The sequence below is a fragment of the Halichoerus grypus genome, chromosome 1, assembly GCF_964656455.1.
Source record: "Halichoerus grypus chromosome 1, mHalGry1.hap1.1, whole genome shotgun sequence".
NCBI classification, from domain to species: Eukaryota; Metazoa; Chordata; class Mammalia; order Carnivora; family Phocidae; genus Halichoerus; species Halichoerus grypus.
Genome location: NC_135712.1, coordinates 2704527 through 2728807, shown reverse-complemented (window position 1 = coordinate 2728807; position 24281 = coordinate 2704527). Strand labels below are relative to the sequence as shown.

The 24281-nt window shown below is 46.3% G+C and overlaps 1 protein-coding gene and 1 pseudogene across 4 annotated transcripts in view; one reads left to right on the top strand and one right to left on the bottom strand.

Annotated features, from left to right (window-relative positions):
* Positions 1-24248, bottom strand: part of HSF2BP (heat shock transcription factor 2 binding protein) — a 98357-nt gene extending 74109 nt beyond the window's left edge. For 2 of the 4 annotated variants that reach the window (XM_036099000.2, XM_078068758.1), the window contains exons 1-4: positions 24110-24248; positions 22761-23029; positions 21957-22107; positions 9781-9884 (exon numbers count right to left, since the gene is read on the bottom strand). In XM_036099000.2, coding sequence (XP_035954893.1) covers positions 9781-9884; positions 21957-22107; positions 22761-22796 — 291 coding nt within the window. In that variant the 5' untranslated portion in view covers positions 22797-23029; positions 24110-24248. The other 2 variants (XM_078068788.1, XM_078068878.1) reach the window with 2 other exon arrangements.
* LOC118540001 (phosphatidylethanolamine-binding protein 1 pseudogene) lies at positions 4327-5567 on the top strand (annotated as a pseudogene).
* Positions 24249-24281: the final 33 nt, after the last annotated feature.

Genomic DNA, 24281 nt, shown 5'->3' with positions numbered 1-24281 from the left:
TGTTGTTACCTGAAGTTCCCTCAAAAGGTGAGAGCATTTCCTTACTTAAAAGAGATAAACTTAAGAAATATAGAAACCTGGTGGCTCAGTCGGTTGAGCATCTGACTCTTGATTTTGGCTCAGGTTGTGATCTCAGGGTGGTGGGATCGAGCCCTGTGTCAGGCTCCATGCTCAGCTGGGGGTCTGCTTCCCTCTCCCTCTGCCCCACACGCACTCTCTCTCAAATAAATAAATCTTTTTTAAAAAGTTAAAGTATTCTAGGGGCACCTGGGTGGCTCAGTCGTTAGGCTTCTGCCTTCGGCTCAGGTCATGATCTCAGGGTCCTGGGATCAAGCCCCGCATCGGGCTCCCTGGTCCACGGAAAGCCTGCTTCTCCCTCTCCCACTCCCCCTGCTTGTGTTCCCTCTCTCACTATGTCTCTGTCAAAATAAAAATAAATTTTAAAAAAATCTTAAAAAAAAAGTTAAAGTATTCTAGATGTTTTAAGTTTTTCTTTTAGAGAGGTGAGTGCAGGACAGTTAGAGGGGGAAGAAAAGGAAGCAATGGGCCACAAATCAAACTTGACCTAGGGTGGCCCATTCACATCTACCGGGGATGATGTATTTGGTATGCAGAGTTCCATACACATTCAAACGTATATTCACACTCGTTTTAGGAGAAAAGATGGTCACTGAACCTACGACACATGCTAATACTGCCTTAGGTGATTACAAACTCTGGTTTCACCCTAATAGTAGTCTGGATTCCTAGTTCTGTTCTTCAGGGGTCTGTAGCCGAACCCACTCAAGTCAGGGGGACATGTGCAAACCTACATCAAACACTTCCTTTCCGAACTCTAGCCTTCCTCACAGTTGAAGCAGTCTGTATTCCAATTAGTCTGTTTATGATGGTTCTTTGACAAGATCACACAATAACTGCTGAGAATGACCAGACAGGATGGTCTTCACTGCAGTCATATTTGGTGACTTCAGGCAGATATGCCCTGACAAAGGGATGCACGTATAGTACAATAATATCAAGAAAAACTCAACAGAAGTAATTCCATTCACAATCATATCAAAAATAAGAAAAAGAAAAAACTTAAGAAAAGTAGTTTAAGTCCTGTATAGTAAAAACTACAAAGCATTGCTTGGAAAAAGTACAGAAGATGTCAATCAATGGAAAGACATACCATGTTCATGGACTGGAAGACTAATATAGGTAAGATGATAATCTCCCCAAACTGACCTACAGATTCAATGTCTATCAAATCCCTGTCAAAATTTCAGCAGGCTTGTTTGTACAAACAAATAATCTGATTTTAAAATGCATATGGAAATGCAAAAAAAAAGTCTGAAAAAGAAAACCAAGGTTGACGAGAACTACCACCACCTGATTTCAAAAACAAAAAACAAAAACCTATTATAAAGCTATAGATATCAAACCAGTGTGGTATTAGTATAAGGACAGACATATAGATCAATGAAACATTAACATTTATGGCAATTGATTTTAACAGAAGTGCCAAGGCAATTCAATGGAAAAAGTATAGTCTCTTTAACAAATTGATGCTAAAACAACTAGATAGATATTCATATGCAAAATAATAATAATAACTCAAAATGAATCACAGACCTAAATGTAAAATCTCTAGGAAAAAACCTCTTTGGCCTTGGGTTAGGCAAATATTTCTTAGATATAACAAAATCATAATCCATTAAAAAATAATAAATTGAACTTCATCAACATTTAAAACTTTTACTCTTCAAAAGATACCATCAAGAAAGTACAAAGACAAGTGATAGACTAAAATAAATTATTTCCTTTTTTTTAAAAGATTTTATTTATTTTGAGAGAGAGAGTGCGTGTGAGAGAAGAGAGAGCACAAGCAGAGAGGAGGAGCAGAGACAGAGGGAGAAGCAGGTTCCCCACTGAGCAAGAAGCCCAATGTGGGACTTGATCCCAGATCCCTGGAATCATGACCTGAGCCAAAGGCAGACACTTAACTGACTGAACCAGCTGGGTGCCCCAAGAGACTCTTAACCATAGGAAACAAACTGAGGGTTGCTGGAGGGGTAAACGGTGGGGGGATGGGGTAACTGGGTGATGGGCATTAAGGAGGGCACATGATGTAATGAGCACTGGGTGTTATTACAACTGATGAATCACTGAACTCTACCTCTGAAACTAATAATATACTATATGTTAACTACATTGAATTTAAATTTTAAAAAAAGATGATGTCGGTTGGGAAAAAAACAGGCAAAAGTTGTACACCAGAAACTTATGTAACACTGTGTGTCAACTTTGTTTCAATAACAAAAACATAATTTAGGCAAAAGATGTAAACAGACATTTATCCAAAAAATATATGAATGACATGAAAAGATGTTCAACATGAGGGTAATGGAAATTAAAACCACAATGAGATACCATTACACATTCACTAAAACGGCTATAACTCAAAGTACTAACAATACCAAGTGTTCACAAGAATATGGAAAAGTAGGACTTCACATATTGCTGGGTGGAATGCAGAACGGCACACTCACTCTTGGTAAACAGTGTGGCAGTTTCTCACAAAGTTAACCGTATACTCACCATATGACCCAACAATTTCACTCCCAGGTAACCCCCAAGAAAAATTAAAATATATGTCCACACAAACACTTGTACATGAATGTTCATAGCAGTATTATTCATAAGAGTCAAAAATCGGAAGTTACTAAATGTCTATCAACTGGTGAAAAGATAAAGAAAAGCGGTACAATAGAAAGGAACAACAATTGACACGTGCTAACATAAATGAACTTCCAAAGCATTACACCAAACATAAAAGACTACATATTCTATTTCTGTATTTCTATAAAATATTCAGAAAAGGCAAATCTATAGAGACAGCAGATCTATGGTTGCCTAGGGCTGAGCAAGGGAGCAAGGACTAACTACAAACAAGTATGTGATAGAAATGTTCTAAAAACCGGACAAAATCCAGCACTCACTCGTGATAAAAATTCTCAGCAAACTAGCAATAGAAGGGAACTTCCTCAACTTGATAAAAAGCATCTACAAAACACTGCAGCTAAAATCATATTTACGTCTATAATGGGGAAGGCTACAAACGAATGGGGGCGGGGGTACATGGGAAATCTCTGTATTTTCCACTCAAATTTTGCTGTGAACCCAATGGAATATTACTCAGCCACAAAAAAAACCCCAAAATCTTGCCATTTGCAATGACATGGATAGAGCTAGAGAGTATTATGCTAAGCGAAATAAGTCAGTCAGAGAAAGACAAATACCATATGATCTCACTCATACATGGAATATAAGAAACAAAACAAAGGGGGGGGAAGGAGAGAGAGAGGCAAACCAAGAAACAGACTCAATTCTAGAGAACACATTGATGGTGACCGGAGGGGAGGTGGGCAGGGGGATGGGGAGTCGGGCAGGGGGATGGGGAGTCAGGGGGGCACTTGTCCTGATGAGCACCGGGTGATGTACGGAAGTGTTGAATCACTATATTGTTCATCTGAAACTAACATTACACTGTATGTAACTAACTAGAATTTAAATAAAAACTAAAAAAAACCCAAAGTCTATTTTTTTTTTTTAAATCATACTTACTGGTGAGAGATTGCTTTCCCCCGAGGTCAGGAACAAGGCAAGATTGTCTGCTCTTGCCACTCTTATTTAACCCAGTGGCAGAAGTTCCAGACAGCATAATAACACAAAAGAGACAAAAGGCAGAGAGAGTAGAAGGAAGAACTAGAACTGTCCCTATTGGTGGATGACATGATTGTCTATATAAGATCTCAAGGAATCTAAAAAAAATTCCCAGACTTCGTAAGTGAGTTCAGCCAGATCACAAGTTATAAGATCAACACACAAAAAGCAATCACACTGCTATATGCTAACAACAAAAAAGTGAAAACTAAAATTTAAAACACAACACCATTTAAAATTGTTCCAAAGAAAACGAAATGGCAGACACCTGGGTGGCTCAGTCAGTTAAGTGTCTGCCTTCAGCTCAGGTCATAATCCCAGGGTCCTGGGATCGAGCCCTGCATTGGGCTCCCTGTTCCTCGGGGAGTCTGCTCTCCCTCTCCCTCTTCCTGCTGCTCCCCATTTGTGCTCTCTCACTCGCTCACTCTCTCTCAAATAAAATGTTTAAAAAAGAAAGAAGGAAAGAAAAAGAAAGAAAGAAAAGAAAAGAAAAAGAAAAAGAAATGCATCCTGGCTGCTGGTCCCTTGTCTCCTGTGGCCAGTCTGCAGACTGCTCTGAATCAGCGCTACAGGCCTATGCCTTGCCAAGACTCACCACGGTCTGCCCAGCTCAGCCCCGTGATGCTGGTGGACCTCAGCAAGTAGTCTGGGCCCCTCAGCCTGCAGGAAGTCGACAAGTGGCCACAGCATCCACTGCAGGTCAAATACACCAGGGCAGAGGTCGACGAGCTGGGCAAAGTGCTGATGCCCCCCAGGTTAAGAACCAGCCCACCAGTATTGCACGGGATGGCCTTGATCCAGGTAAACACTACACCTTGGTCATGACAGACCGAGATGCTCCCAGCAGGAAGAACCCCAAATACAGGCAACGGCACCATTTTCTGTTGGTCAACATGAAGGGCAAGGACGACATCAGCAGTGGCACATTTCTCTCCGATTACATGGGATCTGGGCCTCCCAAGGCCTTCACTTTTACATCTGGCTGGTTTACAAGCAGGATGGGCCACTGAAGTGTGACAAGGCCATTCTCAGCAACCAATCTGGAGACCACTGTGGTAAATTCAAAGTGGCATCTTCCCATAAAAACTATGAGCGTGGGCCCCTGGCGGCCAGCACGTGTTCCCGGGTTGAATAGGACAACTATGTGCCCAACTCTGTGAGCAGCTGTCTGGAAGTGAAGAAAAGACAGGAGCCCTACATCGGGCTCCCTGCTCAGCAGGAAGCCTGCTTCTCCCTCTCCCACTCCCCCTGCTTGTGTTCCCTCTCTCGCTGTGTCTCTCTCTGTCAAATAAATAAATAAAATCTTAAAAAAAAAAAAAAAGAAAAAGAAAAAAGACAAGACAGGAGATGGGAACGTCTTGGAGATGCCCAGCAGTGCTCTCAAGCTCAGTGATACCGGTAGATTTCTCCCCTTCCCCACTCCCATTCTCACAGATAGTGCTTTAGGGGGACCTTTCCTTCTGCCTATCCTTTGTAATTCGACCCGATCACACCTGTTATGTTCTGATCATATCTGAACTCTGTTTTGGAGGACATGTTGGTACTAGGATGGGCTCATAAAATTGTCAGCATAAGAAGAGCAACCCAGAATTTAAAGAAGAAAAAATTCAAGTGAAAAGATCAGGTCTACAGTAATAGAGCAGAGCATCAAAGAATCTTTAAGAGAGGTTTAAAAAAAACAGATTCATTGCCTCTGTCTTGGTGAGTCTGAGTCTGGAATTGTGCATAATGGCATCTTCTGGGTCACATCTTCATGACAGTGTCTCTCACACTGCTAGTCCCCAGTATGTTACGTCTGGGACTGGTTCCTGGGGGTCAGTGTCTCTGGTTCCTTTAAAGAGCAGTACTGGAAACAGCAATAGGGAGAGTCGCTTTGTGGTTCTGTGCAGTCGTCTAGATGAGCTGGGGGCTGGGTGAGAGGTGGTGAGAAATCCCCAAGTCTGCACTATTAAACTGATCACTCTTCACTGGTAGAAGAAAAGCCAGTGTGGAGTTCCAGAATGCTGTATTAACTCTGCTACTTGCTTAGAGTTGAATAAAAATAAAAACGTTCTGTGGAACCAAAAAAAGAAAGAAAGAAAGAAAATGAAAGGCTTAAGTAAAAATCTAACAAAATGTAGATAGGCTCTGCGTGCTGAAAATTACGAACCGTTGATAAAGGAGATTAAAGACAACGTAAAGAAGTGGAAAGACATGCTTTATGTTTATGGACTGCAAGACTCGACATAGACAAGACTGCAGTTCTCCCAAAACTGACATACAGGCATGATGCAATTTCCATCAAAATCCCAGCATGAATGTTTATAGATACCGATAAGCTTATTATAAAATGTATATGGAAAAGTAAAGGGCCTGTCTAGACAATTTGGGGGAAGAAAAATTTGACGGGAAGAATCGCTTTACCCAATGCTGAGGCTCACTACGTGGCCACAGTAACAGCGCTGGTGAGCTCTGGCAGAACAGATCGACAGGCCAGAGCGAAGAACCCAGAACACACCTGGCAAATGTGCCCAACTGGTCACTCACAGAGGCAAAAAGCAGGTCCACAGAGTAAACATCATCTCTCCCACAAAGCGCAAGAGCAACTGCCCCCCCCCCAAAAAAAACCCTCAACTGAAATTCATACCTTATACAAAACCTAACTCAAAATGGATCAACAATTTAAATATAACATATAAAAATATTAGAAAAAAGAAAATCTTGGGGACCCAGGGTTATGAGGAAAGTTCTTACAGCACTAAACGCACAATCATGGAAGAAAAAAATCAACAAACTGGACCTCAGCAGACTGAACACATGTGCTCTGCGAAAGACCACATGAAGATGATGAAGCGACACGCTCCAGCCTGGCAGGAACTCTTTGCAAACCACGTGTCCAGTAAAGGACTTCTATCTAGCATACATCAAGAACTCTCTCAACTCAACAGGAAAAAAAATAATCCCATTAGAAAGTGGGCAAAAGACATGAGCAGATCTTTCACAGGAGAGGACACACAGACAACAAATGAGCATGTTAAGAGATCTCAACATGACTGGCCAGGAGAGAAATGCAAAGTCATGCCACCTCACATCTGCTAGAACGGCTGAAATAACACCAGTGATAACACCAGATGCCAGGTAGGATGTAGAAGAAATGAATCACTCATAGATTGCTGGAGGGAATGTAAAATGGGGCAGCCACTCTGCAAAACAACTTGGCAATTTCTTACAAAACCAAACATGCAGGGGCACCTGGGTGGCTCGGTCGGTTGGGCCGCTGACTCTTAGTTTTGACTCAGTTCATGATCTCAGGGTCGTGGGATCTAGCCCCCTGTCGGGCTCCTCACTCAGCAGGGAGTCTGCTGGAGATTCTCTCTCTCCCCCTCTGCCCCTCCCCCCACTCATCACCCCTCCCCTTTCTAAAATAAATCAACCTTAAAAAAAAAAAAAAACTGAACATGCATTAGCATACAACCCAGAGACTGCACTCTTGGGCATTTACCCAAAGAAATGAAAACATACAATCACACAAAAACCTATACACGGATGTTCATTGTACCTCTATTCATAATAGCGAAAAACTGGAAACAGCCCAAACGTCCTTCAATGGGAGAGAAGTTAAAAAACTGTGGTACTTCCATACTATGGAATACTATACAGCAATAAAAAGGAACAGACTACTGATTCAAGCAAGAATTTGGATGAATTTGAGTGAAAAAAGTCATTTTCATGCCATTCTTGAAATAAAATTATAGAGATCGACGTGTGGCAACTATGTGTCGGTGGCCGCCAGGAGGAAAGCACAGGGAACAGGGCAGGGTGGCCGTGGCACGGGAGTACGAAAGGATCTCTATGCTGATAAGAGAGTTCGGTATGTTGAATATAGTGGTGGTTACATGAATCTATACGTGTGATAAAATTGCACAGCACTGGGGTGCCCGGGGGGATCAGTCGATTCACTGTCCAACTCGTGAAGCTCAGGTCCTGATCTCTGGGTCATGGGATCGGCCCCGAGTCAGGCTCCACGCTGAGCAGGGAGTCTGCTCGTCCCTCTCCCTCTGCTCCTCCCCCGGCATGCTCTCTCTCTCAAATAAATAAAATCTTTTTTAAAAAACCGCACAGAACTAGTCACACACACACACACACACGAGTGCGTGCGGCACCGCTGACCTACAAACACACCCCATGGGTTGTCCGGGTGCTGGTCCCCGGGCTCTCGCCATGCACTGCAGTGAGGCCAGACGCTACCCCAGGGCAAACCGGATACAGGCACAGGGGACGTCCCTGGATTTTTCTGTACCTTCCTGTGCATCCATAATTCTTCCTAAAAACTTTTAACCAAAAGCAAAATGGACTGCGGTGAAAGTGGTATAACTGCATATAGTTACTAAAAATGACCAAACTTTACTTTTACAACAGATTACCCTGTCATGCAAAATATATCTCAATAGGGCTGCTTTTAAAAAAGAAACAATAATTGAGTCCTGACATGTTTACGTATTTAAAGTGAATACTCATACCTGACAGAGTATCAAGCACCAGACTTTCAGGATTCCTTCAAAACCCTCTGTAGTTCATCTCTGATTTTAACTGAAATATACCACCAGCTCATTTTTCTTTAAAAAGTTTCCTGAAATAATATATATACAATGGTTGCAACAACTTCCCTTTTATTATCACAACACATCCTAACTTTCCTAACACTTTCCTAACACATCAAATACACAGAGAAGCAAACATGGGCAGTCCCCTGCAAGTGAGTTAGCTAACTGTGAATGGTGCGGAGTTAACTCTGAAAACACATGGAGAAGACGAAGGCCGAGGTCAGCAGCTGAAGCCCTGTCAGAGGGCACAGCTGAACTTGCACAGGAAACAACATATACTAGCTGCTGTTACTAGTACTGTTCTTGTTTTACTATTTAAAAATAAAAACACACACGCTCCGAATTTCATCACAAGTGGCAGGATAGTTTAGTTTTACAGAAGAGAAGAGGAAATAATGTATTCCATATAAAAAGCAAAAATGTATAATTTTAAAGAAATACTATTAGTCTCAGCAAATAATAAAACATATTGGTTATTTCTAAAATATCAATAAATGATCCCCTAGGTTAATTACAAATATTTGTAGTTAATACGTCTCTGATTATAAATTATTATGTGCACTTTTTTCAAGATTCTTATACTGTGACTTCTAATGTTCTGAAGTGTTTTTTTAAAGATTTTATTTATTTATTTGATAGAGAATGAGAGAGAGCATGAGCAGGGTGAGGGGCAGAGGGAGAAACAGGCTCTCCGCTGAGCAGGGAGCCTGATGCAGGGCTCCATCCCAGGACTCATGACTTGAGCTGAAGGCAGACGCTTAACTGACTGAGCCACCCAGGCGCCCCTGAAGTGGTCTTTTAAACATAGAAATTAGGGGTGCCTGGGTAGTTCAGTTGGTTGAGTGTCTGACTCTTAATTTCAGCTCAGGTCATGATCCTGGGGGCCCTGAGACAGAGCCCCGCATCTGGCTCCATGCTCAGTGGGGAGTCTGCTTCTCTCTTTCTCTCTCTCCCTCTGTACCCCCACCCCCGAGCTCGAGTGCCCACACACGCGCTTTCTCAAATAAATAAATCTTTAAAAAAAATAAGAAGTAATAAAAGTAAAATTAACAGGAAGTGACAATCACAAGGCACCCAGTAAATATTTTCCACATTAAACGGTCATAAAATCCCAATGTTCGACTATTTTCCAACCCATTCAGAATTACGTACATTTTGTTATTTTTTAAGATAGATTTATTTATTTTAGAGAGTGTGTACACATATGCAAGAGCACAGGGAGGGGGGAGGGGCAGAGGAGAGAGAGAATCTCAAGCAGACTCCCCACTGAGCGCTGAGCCCAATGCGGGGCTCGATCCCATGACCCTGAGATCATGACCACAATCAAGAGTCTGACACTTAACTGACTGAGCCACCTAGGCGCCCCCAAAATTCCATACATTTTAAAATACACTCTCTTGAGACTTAAGGGCTAGAACGGCCGCCAGCCACACCACTCTGCAGGCTCAGCCATGACACTGAGGTGTCAGGCGGCGGCCTGTGAGCGTCGTACCTTCTTCTCTCTCCTGCTGTCAGCTTGCACAGTCTCCAGGCGGGCTTTGAAGTGCTCACAATCCATTCTCAGTTGCTCTAATTCTTGCTCTTTCCCTTCCAGGTCTAGAAGGAGAGAGACAATAACTCAGTATTTCAAGTCACGAATCTCCTCTAAGAACCCGATGTGCCTAACCTCTTGGGAAAACGGGCACTGGCTGCTCAGGTGGGATTAGTCACAGAACCAGTCCTTCAGTGGCCAACATTCTGAAGGTTCTGCTTTTCAGGTTCCTATCAGTTTTTAGCCCATACCAGAAAGTACTTTTGTTGTTGTTGTTTTCAGTCTTACATTGTTAAGACCTCATTTTACTGCCAGACTTGTACTCAAGGCTTTAAGGAAGTGGGTTATGTAAGAGATTGAAGGCAGGACTGAGAAGCCCGACTGTCTCGTGGCACAGACTTGTATCTGCTCCATCAAAAGCGGGAGGGAGCTCAGCGAGGAGACGGCGCCAGCCGGGGCTGATTCACAGCACTCGTCTCACCAACTGGCAGACTGACTCAGGAGGAAGAACTGCAGTGGCAGTCAGTGGAGGGCTGGCAGCAACGGTGATCAGACAGGAAAAGGCCCAGTGAAAGCAGGGAACTATGGCTTTCTTCCTCTCCACCAGATTCATTTAGATGGTGATTCAAATCGCCAACAAAAATCCCCAAGACATCCACATTAATGTCTGAAATCAAAAGTTTTATCAACTTTAAATAAAAGATATTATGATGCAGAAATACTGACATTTAAAAAGCAAAGAAATACAGAACTTAAAATTTTAAGCGTCTTGACCTCAGGCACTAAAAAATCATCAATTTTTATGCTACCGTATATACTGAGATTCGAGGTGGAATACAGTACTCAGAGTTAATGGCGTTACCTTCTCTGATGAAAGTAGCAATGCTTGTGGACAGTGATTCCCAAATGTTAGTGTCCACCAGAATCCCCTACAGGGCTTGTTCAAACACAGGCTGCTGCCCCCTCCCCCCCCCAACCTTTGTCAGTGTTTCTGATTCAGCAGGCCTGAGGTGGGCCAGAGAACCTGCACTTCCAGCAAGTTCCCAGGTGAGGCAGATACCGCTGGTCTGGGAACAGACTTTGAGAAAGCACTTCAGGACAACAGCCTGGTCTCTGGTCATTAACAAAATGAAATCAACACACAACGATCGCCAATGAGGGAGCCCAGCCTCAGGAACGTGGGGGCGGAAAAACCAGAAGGCAGTGGGAGGCAGCAGCCTGAAAACTGGCACCTCCCTCCACCTGAGAGGGGAGATGGCTGACAGCGCTCCGTCCAGTGAGGTGCAGACAAGAGGAGGGGTGCGGCTTCATGGCCAGGCTCTGAGAAGGCGGGGGAACTGCCAAGCACAGCAGGGGCATCCCCAAAGCTCTGGAGAAATGAAGGCAGCCTGCATTTTCCAGGGAACCTTTGCCCTAGAGGGAAGATGAGCACCTAACGCTAACTATTCAGTCACAGATTATGAAACCAGCTGGCAGAACTTCTCTTAAAATGCGTTTCTCAGAAACCACGTGAAGTAAAGTGGGACTATCTCCTCTGCCTCAAATCTTCCCTTCTACAATCATACCACGGGACTCTCCCCGGAATTCTACTCTGCCCTCCAAATCCTGGCTGCCCAAGAAATCAACTATCAGTCAAGAGCTATGCTTTAAAAGCTACACAGCGGCCCTGTGTCACAATGTTAAACGAAAACTTACGTAGTTATAATTATGAATAAACAATGACGTGCATATGGCCACAAAAAAAACAAAATGTAAAAAGGAACTAAAATTACTAGCGCCGCAAACTTTTTCTTTGCAGTTCACTTTTCAATTTTCGTGTATCATTAAGCTGTATGTCACTCAAACGTGGCAAAGAAGATATAAAATTCCATCCCTACAAGCCTTACTGTGTATAAAAATATGTGGGAATTAATACTGGCCACCCAAAAGATTTTCATTAGGGCAACTTCATAACCGCTCTGTGTAGCCGTACACGACCTTCCATAGGCTACTATAATGAGGGGACAGCGTCAGACGTCCCACTCTCCCCCAGGTACCCCACAGAATTCAAAGTCAGCATCCTGGATGCCACACCTGCCCACCGCAAGCACCCGGAGGCGGCAGGTGCCTTTCCGCTGCACGAGGCCGCCGCCTTGTGGCCAGCTGGGAGCACTGCCGCCACCTTCCCACAAAACCCACAAACCCTTGCTTTCTCAGCCTGGCCTCCAGCTGTGCCTGCCACCCTGAACAAACCCCACAAGGCAGGCATTTTCAGGGTTCATTTTCTGATACATCCCAAATCCCTACAATGGTACATGGAATTTTACAAATATTTGTCACACAAATGAATTTCACTTCTCTACCCGTTCCTTCTGCTAATCCTTGAGTAGAGAAAAATACACAGCCACTTTGGTTATATGTCTCATAATGAGAATATACTGCTTCTGTGATTTCTTTTTAAAAACCAGGGACAGAAAGAATATGGACAGTGAATGACACATTATACAAAGTCAAGACATTATCTTACCCAGCCTCCATATCAGAATAGGAAAGGAGCTGCCACCCAGCCTAAACTGTCTTCTAACTGCTCATCTTTAGCATTCACAATGAAGGAGAAATCTCCATTTAACTGTTAACTGAATGAAAGGGTGGCCAAGACAGACTCCCAATATATAGAAACAATCTGCATCACAGGCCACTTCCATATCAATATGGCTTCTGAAATTCACAATCCTTTTTTGAAAGTTTTAATAACAGGAAAATGGCTGTATCTCTTAATGCTTAACTTATTCATCGGAAGGGTACAGAAAACTATTAACTGACAGGAGACAGAGCTACAAAGGAAAAGCAGCATTTCAAAAACACTGAGCAAAGAAACGTAAACCATACGAAAGGGATCGATTTCTCCTACCCTTTCTTTACCACCTGGCATGCTTATAATAAGCATAATAAACTATCAGTTGTTTTGTGTTAATATGAAAGGATTGTTTTTGATCAAAACAGCTTAAAGTCTCAAATCCAAAATGAAGGGTTTTTAACAGCTCTTAACTTCTCCCTTCATATGACTCTCTAATAGGTTTAGAAAAGAATTTACAATTAGCTGCTAACAGACCCCATCTTTACTGTGAATTGAGATTTGGAGGGTACGTAACAAAGCACCACAAAGTGGACAGCTTATGACAACAGAAACATCTCCCCTAGTTCTGGGGGCTACAGGCCTGAGACCAAAGTGTCAGCAGGCTCGGGCTCTCTCTGAAACCTGTGGGCAAGGATCCTTCCCTGGCTCCTCCACCTTTCAGAAGCCTCGATCTTCCAGAATTCCCAACTGCCTCCGCTGTCACTGGGCCTCCTCCCAGTCTCTTCACATCAGCTTCCCTGTGCATGTCTGTCTCTGTGTCCAAATGTACCCTTTTATAAGGACACCAGTCATTCTGGATCAGGGCCCACCCTAAAGACCTCATTTTCATTTAATCAGCCTATCAACAATTTAAGCTCAAAAAGTGAAAAAATGAAAAAAAAAAAAAGAAAAAATGACACTATTTCAGGATTCATTAAAAAGGGGGGGCTTCAGTTAAAGAGCTTAAGTGCATTTCAAATCCTTCTACCCACTATAAGCCAGCCAAACAACACTTTGTCAATTTTTTTAAAACAAATCAAACGGGGTGGGTGGGGGGAAAGAGTTGGAACCAGAACATGGAAATAGCATTTTTTTTCCTGCACTGCTAAAAATCTGCTCCCCAAACCGCTCTTCATCTTCTAACTTAAAGGTCATTTGAGTTATCTTTTATAAGATGAAGCAAACGTGCGACTGACAGGCATCTGTTCTATATTGGCACTGCCAATGGACGTGGCGGCAGCTTGTATCACTAACTTCAACATCTGAGGGGTGGAGCTCCCCAGTCTACCTGTAAATTACCAAGGAAAAGGGTCAGGTTTTGTCCTTTGCATATCCCTACGTTACCTAGCAGTGCTTGACAGATGCCAGGCAGAGAGTGAACACCTCCCTGATGGACTTACCAACTACATTCACTGAACACTTGAAAATAAATACCATCACAAAAAACTAAGATCAATCTTGCTGAAGTCAATCAAATGAGTTCTGCTAACATACTTTGCAAACCAGAGAGTCAGGAAATGTTTTCATTTATTGGCATACAAATACAAAGTTAACGACTGGGTGTCAGGAGTGATATACTCAAATAACGTATGTCTCTACTTTCTCCATCTTGGCTACCTTCCCACCTCCTCTGTCCATAAGCCCCTGTAAGTCTTCTTCTCTCCCAGGCCGCTGTGTGCTGGGCCATCTCCACGTGCCCTTTAGATCCATTCTCCACCATGCTCTGTGCTCCCAAGAGGCTAAAGTCATCATCCACAGCACCCGGGCTTCCTGGCTTTTTGCTTCCTGTTAGATTTGGACAGTGACAGGCTCCACAGGGACTGGGGACGAGAGGAGACCTGGGACATTTCCTTCTCCACTGTGTCATCCCTGCCAATCTTCCTTCCCAATACAACAACCAGTCTAGGGTCAGGTATGGCCGTTGGTTGTATCTTTAGCCTCCTTTAATTTGGAACATCTCCACAGTCTATCTTTACTGTAGGACATTACAATGTGTTTTTAACAATTTAAAAATCACAACCACCTATACGGAAGGACTTCCATTTCCAGCTATGATAGATCAATCATCAGATCAATCTTCCCACTGAGAATAATTAGAAAAGCAGAATTTAAACAAACTAACTCCTCTGAAGGTATGTGAGAGTTACTGACTCACAGGGGCCCTCAGGCCAGGACCTAGAGAGGGGGAAAGTGCACCAAGGTGCAGGAGCCCAGCCTCCCACCCCACTCCTCCCAGGGACCATGACATATTCCAAAGCAGCACCGGCAAAGAGGCAGCAAAGCTGGGCAGAGTGGTCAGCGGTGGCACGGGGCTGAGAAATGAAAATACACGACAGAGCTGTCGGACGGCCAAGACTTAGGGTGGGCCATGATCCCGGAGGACAAGGAAGCACAGAAAAACGAGCTGACGGCAGAGCCGTCTCCCTCTCCCAGGTGCTCAGCAATGCGTAAGCAGCACACAGAGGCTGCAGAGGTGGGCAGACAGTGGGGAGGGGGAGGGGGTGTCATGCACGACTTGCTAGAGAAAAATACTATCATCCAAAGTCTCTACAAGTTTTCATTTTAAAGAATCCATTAATCAGGGGTGCCTGGGTGGCTCAGTCATTAAGCGTCTGCCTTCGGCTCAGGTCATGATCCCAGGGTCCTGGGATCGAGCCCCACATCGGGCTCCTTGCTCGGCGGGAAGCCTGCTTCTCCCTCTTTCACTCCCACTGCTTGTGTTCCCTCTCTCACTGTGTCTCTCTCTGTCAAATAAATAAATAAATAAAATTAAAATAAAAAAAAAAAAAATCCATTAATCAGTAAAAATTACCAAGATTACCAAGAGGGAAAATAGACACTACAAGCAGACCAAAAGGTGATCCAGCTAATGGATTTACCAGATTCAGACTTTAAAATAACTGTGGTTAATGTTCCAACAAAAAGGCAGAAAGAATTTCATCAGGGAGCTGGAATAAAACACAATGAAGTAAAAAAATCAATATAAAAACTAATAAATACTAATAATGAACAATATAAAAATAAATAATAAAACTATTGAAGAATTCAGAATCAAATCCACACATACACAGCCATTTAGAACAAAACCAACCGTGTAGTACAGGAGGGGAAGACTGACTTTTCAATGAATGGTGCGGGGCCAGTTGGCCACACGTGGCTAGTGCCTGTTTTTTAAACAGGGACAACATGAATCACATAATACCTTCATCATCACAGAAAGTTCTACTGGACCATGCTGACATGCACATAGTTTAAATTACACAAAATAACTTTTTTCTGTTCCTAGAGAAAATTAGTCAAATCTCCCCCCAGTGTATCACGGCTGCACTAGTTTATATTCATTACTGATGTTCACGGAACAAAACAAGGCTGGTTCGCAGTATTAACACTTAAACATGAATTTAAGTAAATTTTAAAAGGTCAAAACTAATGTTGCAGATTTTAAAGTGTCAGAAATGAGACTGCAATTTATGTCTGATGTCAACAGGAAATGTTACATAATTCCAATGGAGACTCTGGGTTGAGTATCTGACACCTGCCACTAAGATTTGTTTCTAAATTATATCATCGAGTTGTTTCTAAATTATATCATCTAACATGGCAAAGGCAGCGTATGTACTTGAGAAGTGTTCTCTAGGAGAGGCCAAATGGCTTTTCCACCACCTCTCTCCAAATGAACCAGTGCCAGTAAGACAGGCAAGGAATTATTAGACCTTGTGACTTCACTGTGAAACAAAAACATCTGACCCCACTGGCTTCAAGCTTCCAGATCAGTTTCATTGAAAACCATCCTGATGCTGCAAAGTGAAATGCTTAAAAACTTCACCATTTGCAATTCCTTATCTCTGTGATTTATGTCTTTTCCTTGTTACTTAACAACCAAAACTAAAAACAGAAATTGGACCCTGAGGATGGTACTGCATCTAATTTCCGAAATCTCCTATATTTTGTTTTCATCAAAACACCTTCATTGTACCAATTTTACAAGTAATGTTCTGAACAGATTTTTCTAAATATGCAGAAAATACAACTTTTATCTATTTTACATATTGAACTACATACTAAATAGGATTTTATTTTTTTAAAAATAGGGTTCTAGGGGCACCTGGTGGCTCAGTCGGTTAGCATCCAAGTCCTGATCTCAGCTCAGATCATGACCTCAGGGTTGTGCAATCAAGCCCCGAGTTGGGGGGGGGGTCCACGCTCAGCGGGGAGTCAGCTTGAGGTTCTCTCCTTCTGCCCCTCCCCCACTTGCACACGCGCACACGAGCTCTCTCTAAAATAAATAAGTCTTTAAAAAATAGGACTCTGGTTTAAAACAAACATTTTTGACACACATTCACGCAGTAATAACTCCGTCATTGTTAGATGAACAGATGCTAAAGGGTGAGAGACAAGGAGGTGAGCTGACTTTTACCAAGTACTTCCAAGGCTCTGCTTTGCCAAGTCATCTCATGGAGGCATGAGGACACCATGGGTACCCCCATTTTACACAGATGAGAAAGAGTAAGAATTCAAACGAGATCAGTTGTACTCCAAAGCTCCCTACACCTTTTCTAAATTCACAGAGTGATGCTGTTCTAGCCAGAATGGAGACTGCCGGGTCAAGAACAGAGCACTTCCTTCACTCCACCAAGTGTTCAGTGGCCCCTCCACCTTGAACAGGTCCTCTTCCCTGAGGGCGCCCCCGGAGTCCCACGCGACGCCACGTGCTTTCCAAAGACAGTCTCTTTTTAAGCCTCGCCACCTCCTGTCCCCGTTTTACAGACAGGGGAGTTTGTCCAAAGCGGTGTACAGGCTGCTCCGTATTTCCACTGCCGAGCTCTGCCCTCCCTTCTTCACCAAGACCATTTCTTCGTGCGTCCCTTCCATGCCATCCACACAGCCATAATCCCACACTCGGATGAGTCCAAGACCTTCCTTGGTGAGCACTCTATCATTAATTCTCCTTCATCTGCCACCCAATTCCTCCAACTTATCCTCCACTCAGATACGAAAATCATTCCCCTGAAAATGTAATTTTAGTCGCTTTTTCGATATCATTTCCATGGAGTAACTTCCATCTGCCACTCATCTCAAATTAAAAACAATAAGCTACAATTATTTTGTCTTCTATAAACCACTGACATTTACTGACCTTGACTCTGCTATACCCCAATCCTTGCTCCACGTATCAAGCAGAAAAACTAGTTTATCAGCCAGCAATCAACTCCGCTGTCTCTCCCGTCTGTGATTTTCACACACGCCATCACCCCAGCTGAAAACACCTTCCTCTTATCCTTCTAACAAGGCACGCCTCACTCCTCAATGCTCATCTATTCCCAGAAGATTTCAGGCAAAAGCCTAGCCAGTACAATTCCAAATTCCACCATTTACCTGCCTGGTTTCCTAAAGGGAGTTACTATGCTAGAGTCAGATGAAGTCCCATTCACTACTTGACACTTGTTTTATCAACGTGGGTCCTTTAGGGCCTAAGCCCATCCAAGCCAACCATACCTACGCTCCAAAAGAAGCTTCCCCTCGAACCAGATATAGTTGCCCTCTGCTCTCGCCCAGCCTGCATTCATTCCTCCCTTTGTGCTGCCTTTTGCCACTTCCTAAGCTGAGAAGCATACACCCACTGTAGAAGCAAAGGAAGCTCTGATACTGGTCAAAGCCAAGAGCCCTCCTGGACCACGGGGCCAGGAAGGCAGATGGATCAACATGTCCTGCAGCTCTTGCTGCCTCCTTGTAATCCTGGGATTGTCTCTGGGGGAGCCATTCTCAAGGCCATGGCTCATGTGATTTGTCTCAGAAGGCCCAGGGAAGAGTGACCGGACCTAGTCTTTACAAAAAGAAAAAGGAGGGAACCTGTTTTCCTTCATGTCACCCAAGTAGCAAAAATTCAACAGCCAGAACTGAGTAAAAGATGCCCTAGGAGGACATCTTCTGGGCCAGGCCTCAGGCCAGAGAAGCAGAAGGCTTCAAGGGCCAGCTCAAGTTCAAGTTCACAGGGAAGCCTCCAGCACAAGCATGCACCAAGTCCTCTGTCCACTTTGATCCTCCCTCTCTTAACACCCGGGCGCCTACAGCACACTAGCTTCATGAGATACCGAGCAATTTAGAAAGAAAAACATACAGAGACGGGGTGGGAAGTCTCTCAGGACCAAATATTCACACACAGAGAATACAACGGGAGGCAAAAACAGGGGCCCTGCCCTCCCACCGACTTACACAGTAGGATGACAATGAAACGACTTCATCTGAAGAACAGTACCATGTGCTGTAAGAACACCCGACAGGCCTGACAGGAGGACAGAGCTTATCTAGGCAGTCAGAGAAGGAAGTGAGTCTGCACCTGAGGGTAAGTCCAATCATACAAAGTCTTTCGAGCCACCATACCATTTTGTTTAGGTTTTTGGGTGGTAGTGTTTTAGGGGAGGGGGTTTTTTTTGGTCTTTATCCTAAAAGCAAGGAGAAGCCATTGAAGACGTAAGCAGGGGAATGACACAACCAAACTTAACTATTAAAAACTACACAGGCGACGGTGTACAGGACAGACTAGAAAGTGACAATGAGCGGACAGACAGGAGGCAGAGATTCGGGGAACATGATGGTGGCCTGGGCTCGGTGGTGGCAGTGGAGGCAGGTTAGTGAATTCGGGATGCAGCCATGAGGGGAAATGTACAGGACTTATGGGAAGGAGGTTGGGGGGCTGGAAGGAGAGTGAATAGTGAGGAGAGGTGGGCAATGAGGAGGATCCTAGGTCTCTAGGTGGACACTTATGCCCTGGGGAGACTGAGGAAGCCCAGTCTGGGGTGGGGTAGGGGTTTGGATAGCATGAGTCAGAGGTAAGAAAGTAGAAATCTGTCCTGCAGTTTGTTAGGCTGGGTCAACAGAGGTATAAAGCCAGCTGCCAAGTTAACAGGAAACAATGTTTCTCCCAAGAACACACTGGACAGTAAAGTATCATGAAGACCCCTTTCAGTGACTGCTGATTTCTTATTCACAAAAAGCTTATTTTGTAAAATCCCAGACTGTCAGAAATTCTGCTGTTTGGAAATACACCAGTAAAAAGGAAACATCCCACTGTCCCTGTAGGATCGAAGTCACTGGGACAAAGGGGGAGCAGCCTTGATTTCTAGCTAGCTACAGGGCTTCAAATGAGGGATTTCCAGACACAATATTCTACATCGAGCTAAACTTTGTAGTTTTCAAAGAAATGAGGCCTGGGCCCACTGTAGTAGGATACAGTGATGGCCCCACACACAGCCCTACTTTGCTTACAGCCCATCGAAATGTGGTTTAATGTGCACTTCACCTAAATTCCACTCTTTCCCAAAACCCACAGCAACTCTAGCCTTTCATTGGCAAGATGCCCACAGTTCCTCTGGGGTGTGTCTCCCTTGTGGCAACAAACCAATAAATCTGACCTCGTTGGACTACAGGTGCTTCCTGATGGCTGCAGGCTGATTAGGCTAGGACCAACACGGAAAATTTGAAACCACGGTGAAACGAGCAAGAAGAAAAGCCAAGTAGGAGCTGGATACAGGGCCCTAACTAAGCCTGGGGGTCTGGGCCAAACCTAGGGCCAGAGGTAAACCTAGGGGCCACTGGCACCAAGATGGGAACTGAAGCTATGTGTGCACGAGACCACCCACGGAAGAGCCGTGGAGTGAGGGGACAAGGGGCCTAGGCCTGAACCTCAGGCAGCTCCAGTAGCTGAAAGGCTGCTGCAGAGACGCATCAGCAAAGCAAACCAAGACGAGATGGCCAGAGAGCGGGAAGAGATGACTACAGGGCCTGGGGACCGTGAGGCAAGAGCTCCTGAAGTCTAACTCTGATCAAGTCACCACAGATTCGCCTGTGGCCCTCGCCCTCGTATGTACCACAATTTTGATTTTGTGATCTCTAAAGATTGACTCGTGCTAACCAATTCATGAGACCCTGATGTAGTTTTCAGAACGCCGGCTTATTAATTTGCAGTGAGACATAACCACTCAGCACGCTGACACTCTCTACTACAGGTCGGCACCTTCCTTCCCTAAAGATAAATGCACATGGGTGACTAGCTGCTCTCAGAAGGCCTCTGGCTGAGCATGGGATCAGAACCAGGCCTAAGAAGCCAATGGCCTGGAGCTACAACATAACCAGTGACCTAGAGCATATCCCGCAGGGTCTCCATGGGAGACAAAATCCCAGATGTTGACATATGTGGAAAGGACTGCTTACAGAGAGGAGAGCAGGGGCTGGTGAGGCCCCCAGAGACTAGCAACAGCCCTCCAGATGGAGGAATCGGAGAAAAACTGACACCAGAGCCCAGCGAGAACGGAGACTGTCAAGGAGGTCCTAGGGTGGGAGTCACAGCTGTGGAGGGAGCAGGAGGAAACACCCCAATCTCTCGCTCCGTCCGTGATGCCTCCCACTGGTGAGCCCTGCTGGCGGCCAGCAAGGAAGTCAGAGGCAGGCAGGGTGCAGGAGTACCGTCCAGAGCACGCCACAGGGCAGCACAGGGTGGATCTGAGGATTCCAAAGAGAAACTGAGTAGCACAGGGGGCTGTGGTGACCAGGAGCATTCTCCCTTCTAACTGCATGGCTGCCCTCCTGACCAGGTGCATCTGCACAGACCAGAGGTGTGTACTGTTGAGTCCAGATCCTTCTTGTCTGCGTCAGTGCTGGAGAAACTCTGGGCCCCTCAAAAACACTTCTCCCAGAGACCATGCAGGGAGGTGAGTAGTCCAGTGCAGGGTGCCAGACCAGCTTTAAGCACCAAAGGCTGATTTAAATGTAATTCAGCCTCAGTCAGGCAAGTGCAGAATCGATCCCAGAATCTAAAAACTTCAATAGGTTCCCAGACCGATGCCTGAGGTAATGGCTCAGGTCAAACCTCAAACTCTGAATGAACAAGTCCTGGCGATTCTGGACTTCAATCAGTGCTAGAAACCGACCTGTCAGGGCTGGCGGGGCACCTGGGTGGCTCAGTCACCATCTCCAACTCTTGGTTTCGGTCATGATTTCGGGGTCAGGGGATCGAGCCCACATCAGGCTTCGAGCTCAGCAGAGAGTCTGCTTTGGATTCTCTCTCTCCCTCTGCCTCCCACCCCCCCCCCCCGTTCTCTAAAATATATAAATAAATCTCAAAAAAACCCGACCTGTCCATTCACCTAGAAACAAGGAAACACACACCTATCTCTACAGACACATTTAACTCCATGCAAGGTTTCCATGCGGCAAGATCTTTAATTTACACAAGCACTTAAATTGCAGAGTAGAGCTTTTGAATTATAAGAGTATCAAATCTTTATGTCAAGGATGAGAGTAGAAAGAGAAGACAAACTCCAGGAAGCTGGCCACTCTGCCCCCACTGCCAACTTACACGTCTGAGCCACCCGCTCCAGGGTGCCTCTCTTCCTTACGTCCCACCTGCCTGTCCCAAATAATCACAAGGACCTAACAGCATTTAAGGTTTATGTACCACTACTCTACAGTTGTTCCTGTAAGATCAACCTGCTGGCCTAGACTGCTGTCACCGCCCATGGCTGCTAAATGTAGGGAGACTCACTTTTTTCTACAATCTTTAATTTCTGGAAGCTTTCCAGCACTTCCCCATTTAGTATTCGGGGTAACAAGTCCCGGATCTGCATTACTTCAGTTGTCAGCCGTTCCAGGTCCTTCTTTCTCACTTTAACGAATTCCTCTTTAGTCCCCACGTGCTAAAAGAACAAGCAGATTTTAACATTGTTACATCTCTCTCCCGAGTCGGCGGGCTTCTCCCGTTGATGCCTCCTTCTCGCAAAGGCTTCAGAAGCACGTCTTTACCCAACGTGCCCTCTGCTCTGCAGACGTCAAAGTGGGAGCCAGTTTTTTGTTTTTTATCTGCACCCGAGGCCCTCCCCCGAAAGCCAAAGAAGACGCCAGCCGCTGTTTCTGTCCGTCCCGGCGCCCAGCTCCCGGAGACGCAGCGGAGTTCACCGGCCCACTCGGTGCGCCCCCCCCACCCCGCGTTGGCCTTCTCCACCCTTCAACGGTGTCAGGCCACAAACAGAGGCACGGGCCGGCTGGGTGACCTTCAGCGAACGCCGTGAGCCGGGTCTCTCCCACCGCCCGTGCAGCGGAGGCCACAGCGTGGGGACCAGGGGCCCGCGCTGTCCCTGCACCTGGCACTGAGGGCCGGGCTCGGGCCACACGTGCCACCGTCGCGCCCCCTGCCCCAGAGCGCAGCCCCCGCGCCGCCCCCAGCCCCACCCCGGGGGCCACCCTGCCACGGACGAGGCCCAGGGCAGTCCGGGGAGCACTAGGCAAGACCAAGCGGGTCGCCACACAGCGCGGGAAAGACAATGGTGGCAGCCCGGGCCTCCTCACTGACCCGGCGGGCCTCCTCAGCGCCGCCTGCCTCGCCCATGGCGGCCGCCGCAGCCTCGGCTCCCTGCGCCTGCGCCTGCGCAGCGGCGCGCCCTCTGACCCCTCACGCACGAAAGCGCGGGAACGCGTCCACACTGGCGTCGGGAAACGGAGAGCAGCGAGGCTCAAACCTCGAAGAGTTTGAGCGGCATTCTCAGCCCCGCGCACCAGGGTTGGGGTCGACGAGATCCCGCGTCGGCTTTCCTGGCTTAACCGGATTTTTACACTCGTTAACTGCAAAGTAGAAGGACAGTGAGACTCAAGTGTAAGTGTCAAGTTAAATAAGTCGAACTGGACCTTTCCCGTTTGGCAAGGAACGCTACCCTAAGGGACGATGCTTTCAAGGGAACCGCCCGCACGGGGCTGGCGACTATGCTCCCTCGCTGGGCTCTAAGCTCCATTAGCAAGGCTCGAAGCTTTCTGACAGCAGGCTCCTCGTCTGCCCTGGATAGGGAAGGTCGGTCCAGCCAGCTGGCTAAGCAACTGAGACGACCACCATGAATTGGAAGATGCCATCTCGTCCATTCACTTGCCCCTACATGCCCACCGAGTTTGCAAATTAGGGTGCAGCCTGTGGGTTCAAATGTACTGGGTTATTGCACAACTAAGACTTCGTCTGTTTCTGAAATTGGCAGGGAGCCAACACCGGAGTCCTCTGCATATTCTCCAGGCCTGGGAATAGACTCACAAGTACACCCTCTAAGTCTCTGCGCCCATGCCGGGACCTGTACCAGCCCATCATCCCCTGCATCTGTCCGTGTACCTGCCTCTGCCCCTGCCATCCCCTGCAAAGAGCGGACCCTGACCCTGTCCCTGCCATCCGCTGCACCGAGACCTGCCTCTGCCATCCCCTGCACCGAGACCTGCCCCTGCCCCTACCATCCCCTGCACAGAGAGCTGGCCCTAACCCTGCCATCCCCTGCATCCGGACCTGATCCTGACCCTACCATCCTCTGCACCGGGACCTGCCCTACCCCTACCCCTGCCCCGCCCCTGCCCCGGGACCCGGATACTGGGGACGCTGGAAGGCACTGCCTCCAACAGCAGCAGAGCCTCAGACCTGGCCCCCATCAGGGCGACCCCTCGATGGGGCTGTCCCCAACATCCCGCCCAAAACCCCTACGACTGCCGTCCTTCTCAGTCTCCACCCCGCAGAGGCGGCTCAAGGAGTCCAATACAATTAAAAACTCGGCGCCGTCTATCTCGTAGGTGAGCAGTCGATCGGACGGAGTTTCCGTAGAGTGGGCTTAAAGATCCTAGACCACTGAAATTGGCCCTCCGTCTCTTCCTGGCCAAGACTCAACGCTAGCTGACCTCGCCGCCAAACGCCCGGAGCTGTGGCGACGGACAGACAGCCGAAGCGTGAAGGCACGACCGAACCCCGACCGGCTTGCTCCGCCCGCGGCCAGGGTCTGCCGCGCTCGCCCCCAGAACGCGGGCGAGCGGCGGCGGCCGGCGCCTTTGTGACGCCATCAGCCCGCGCGCC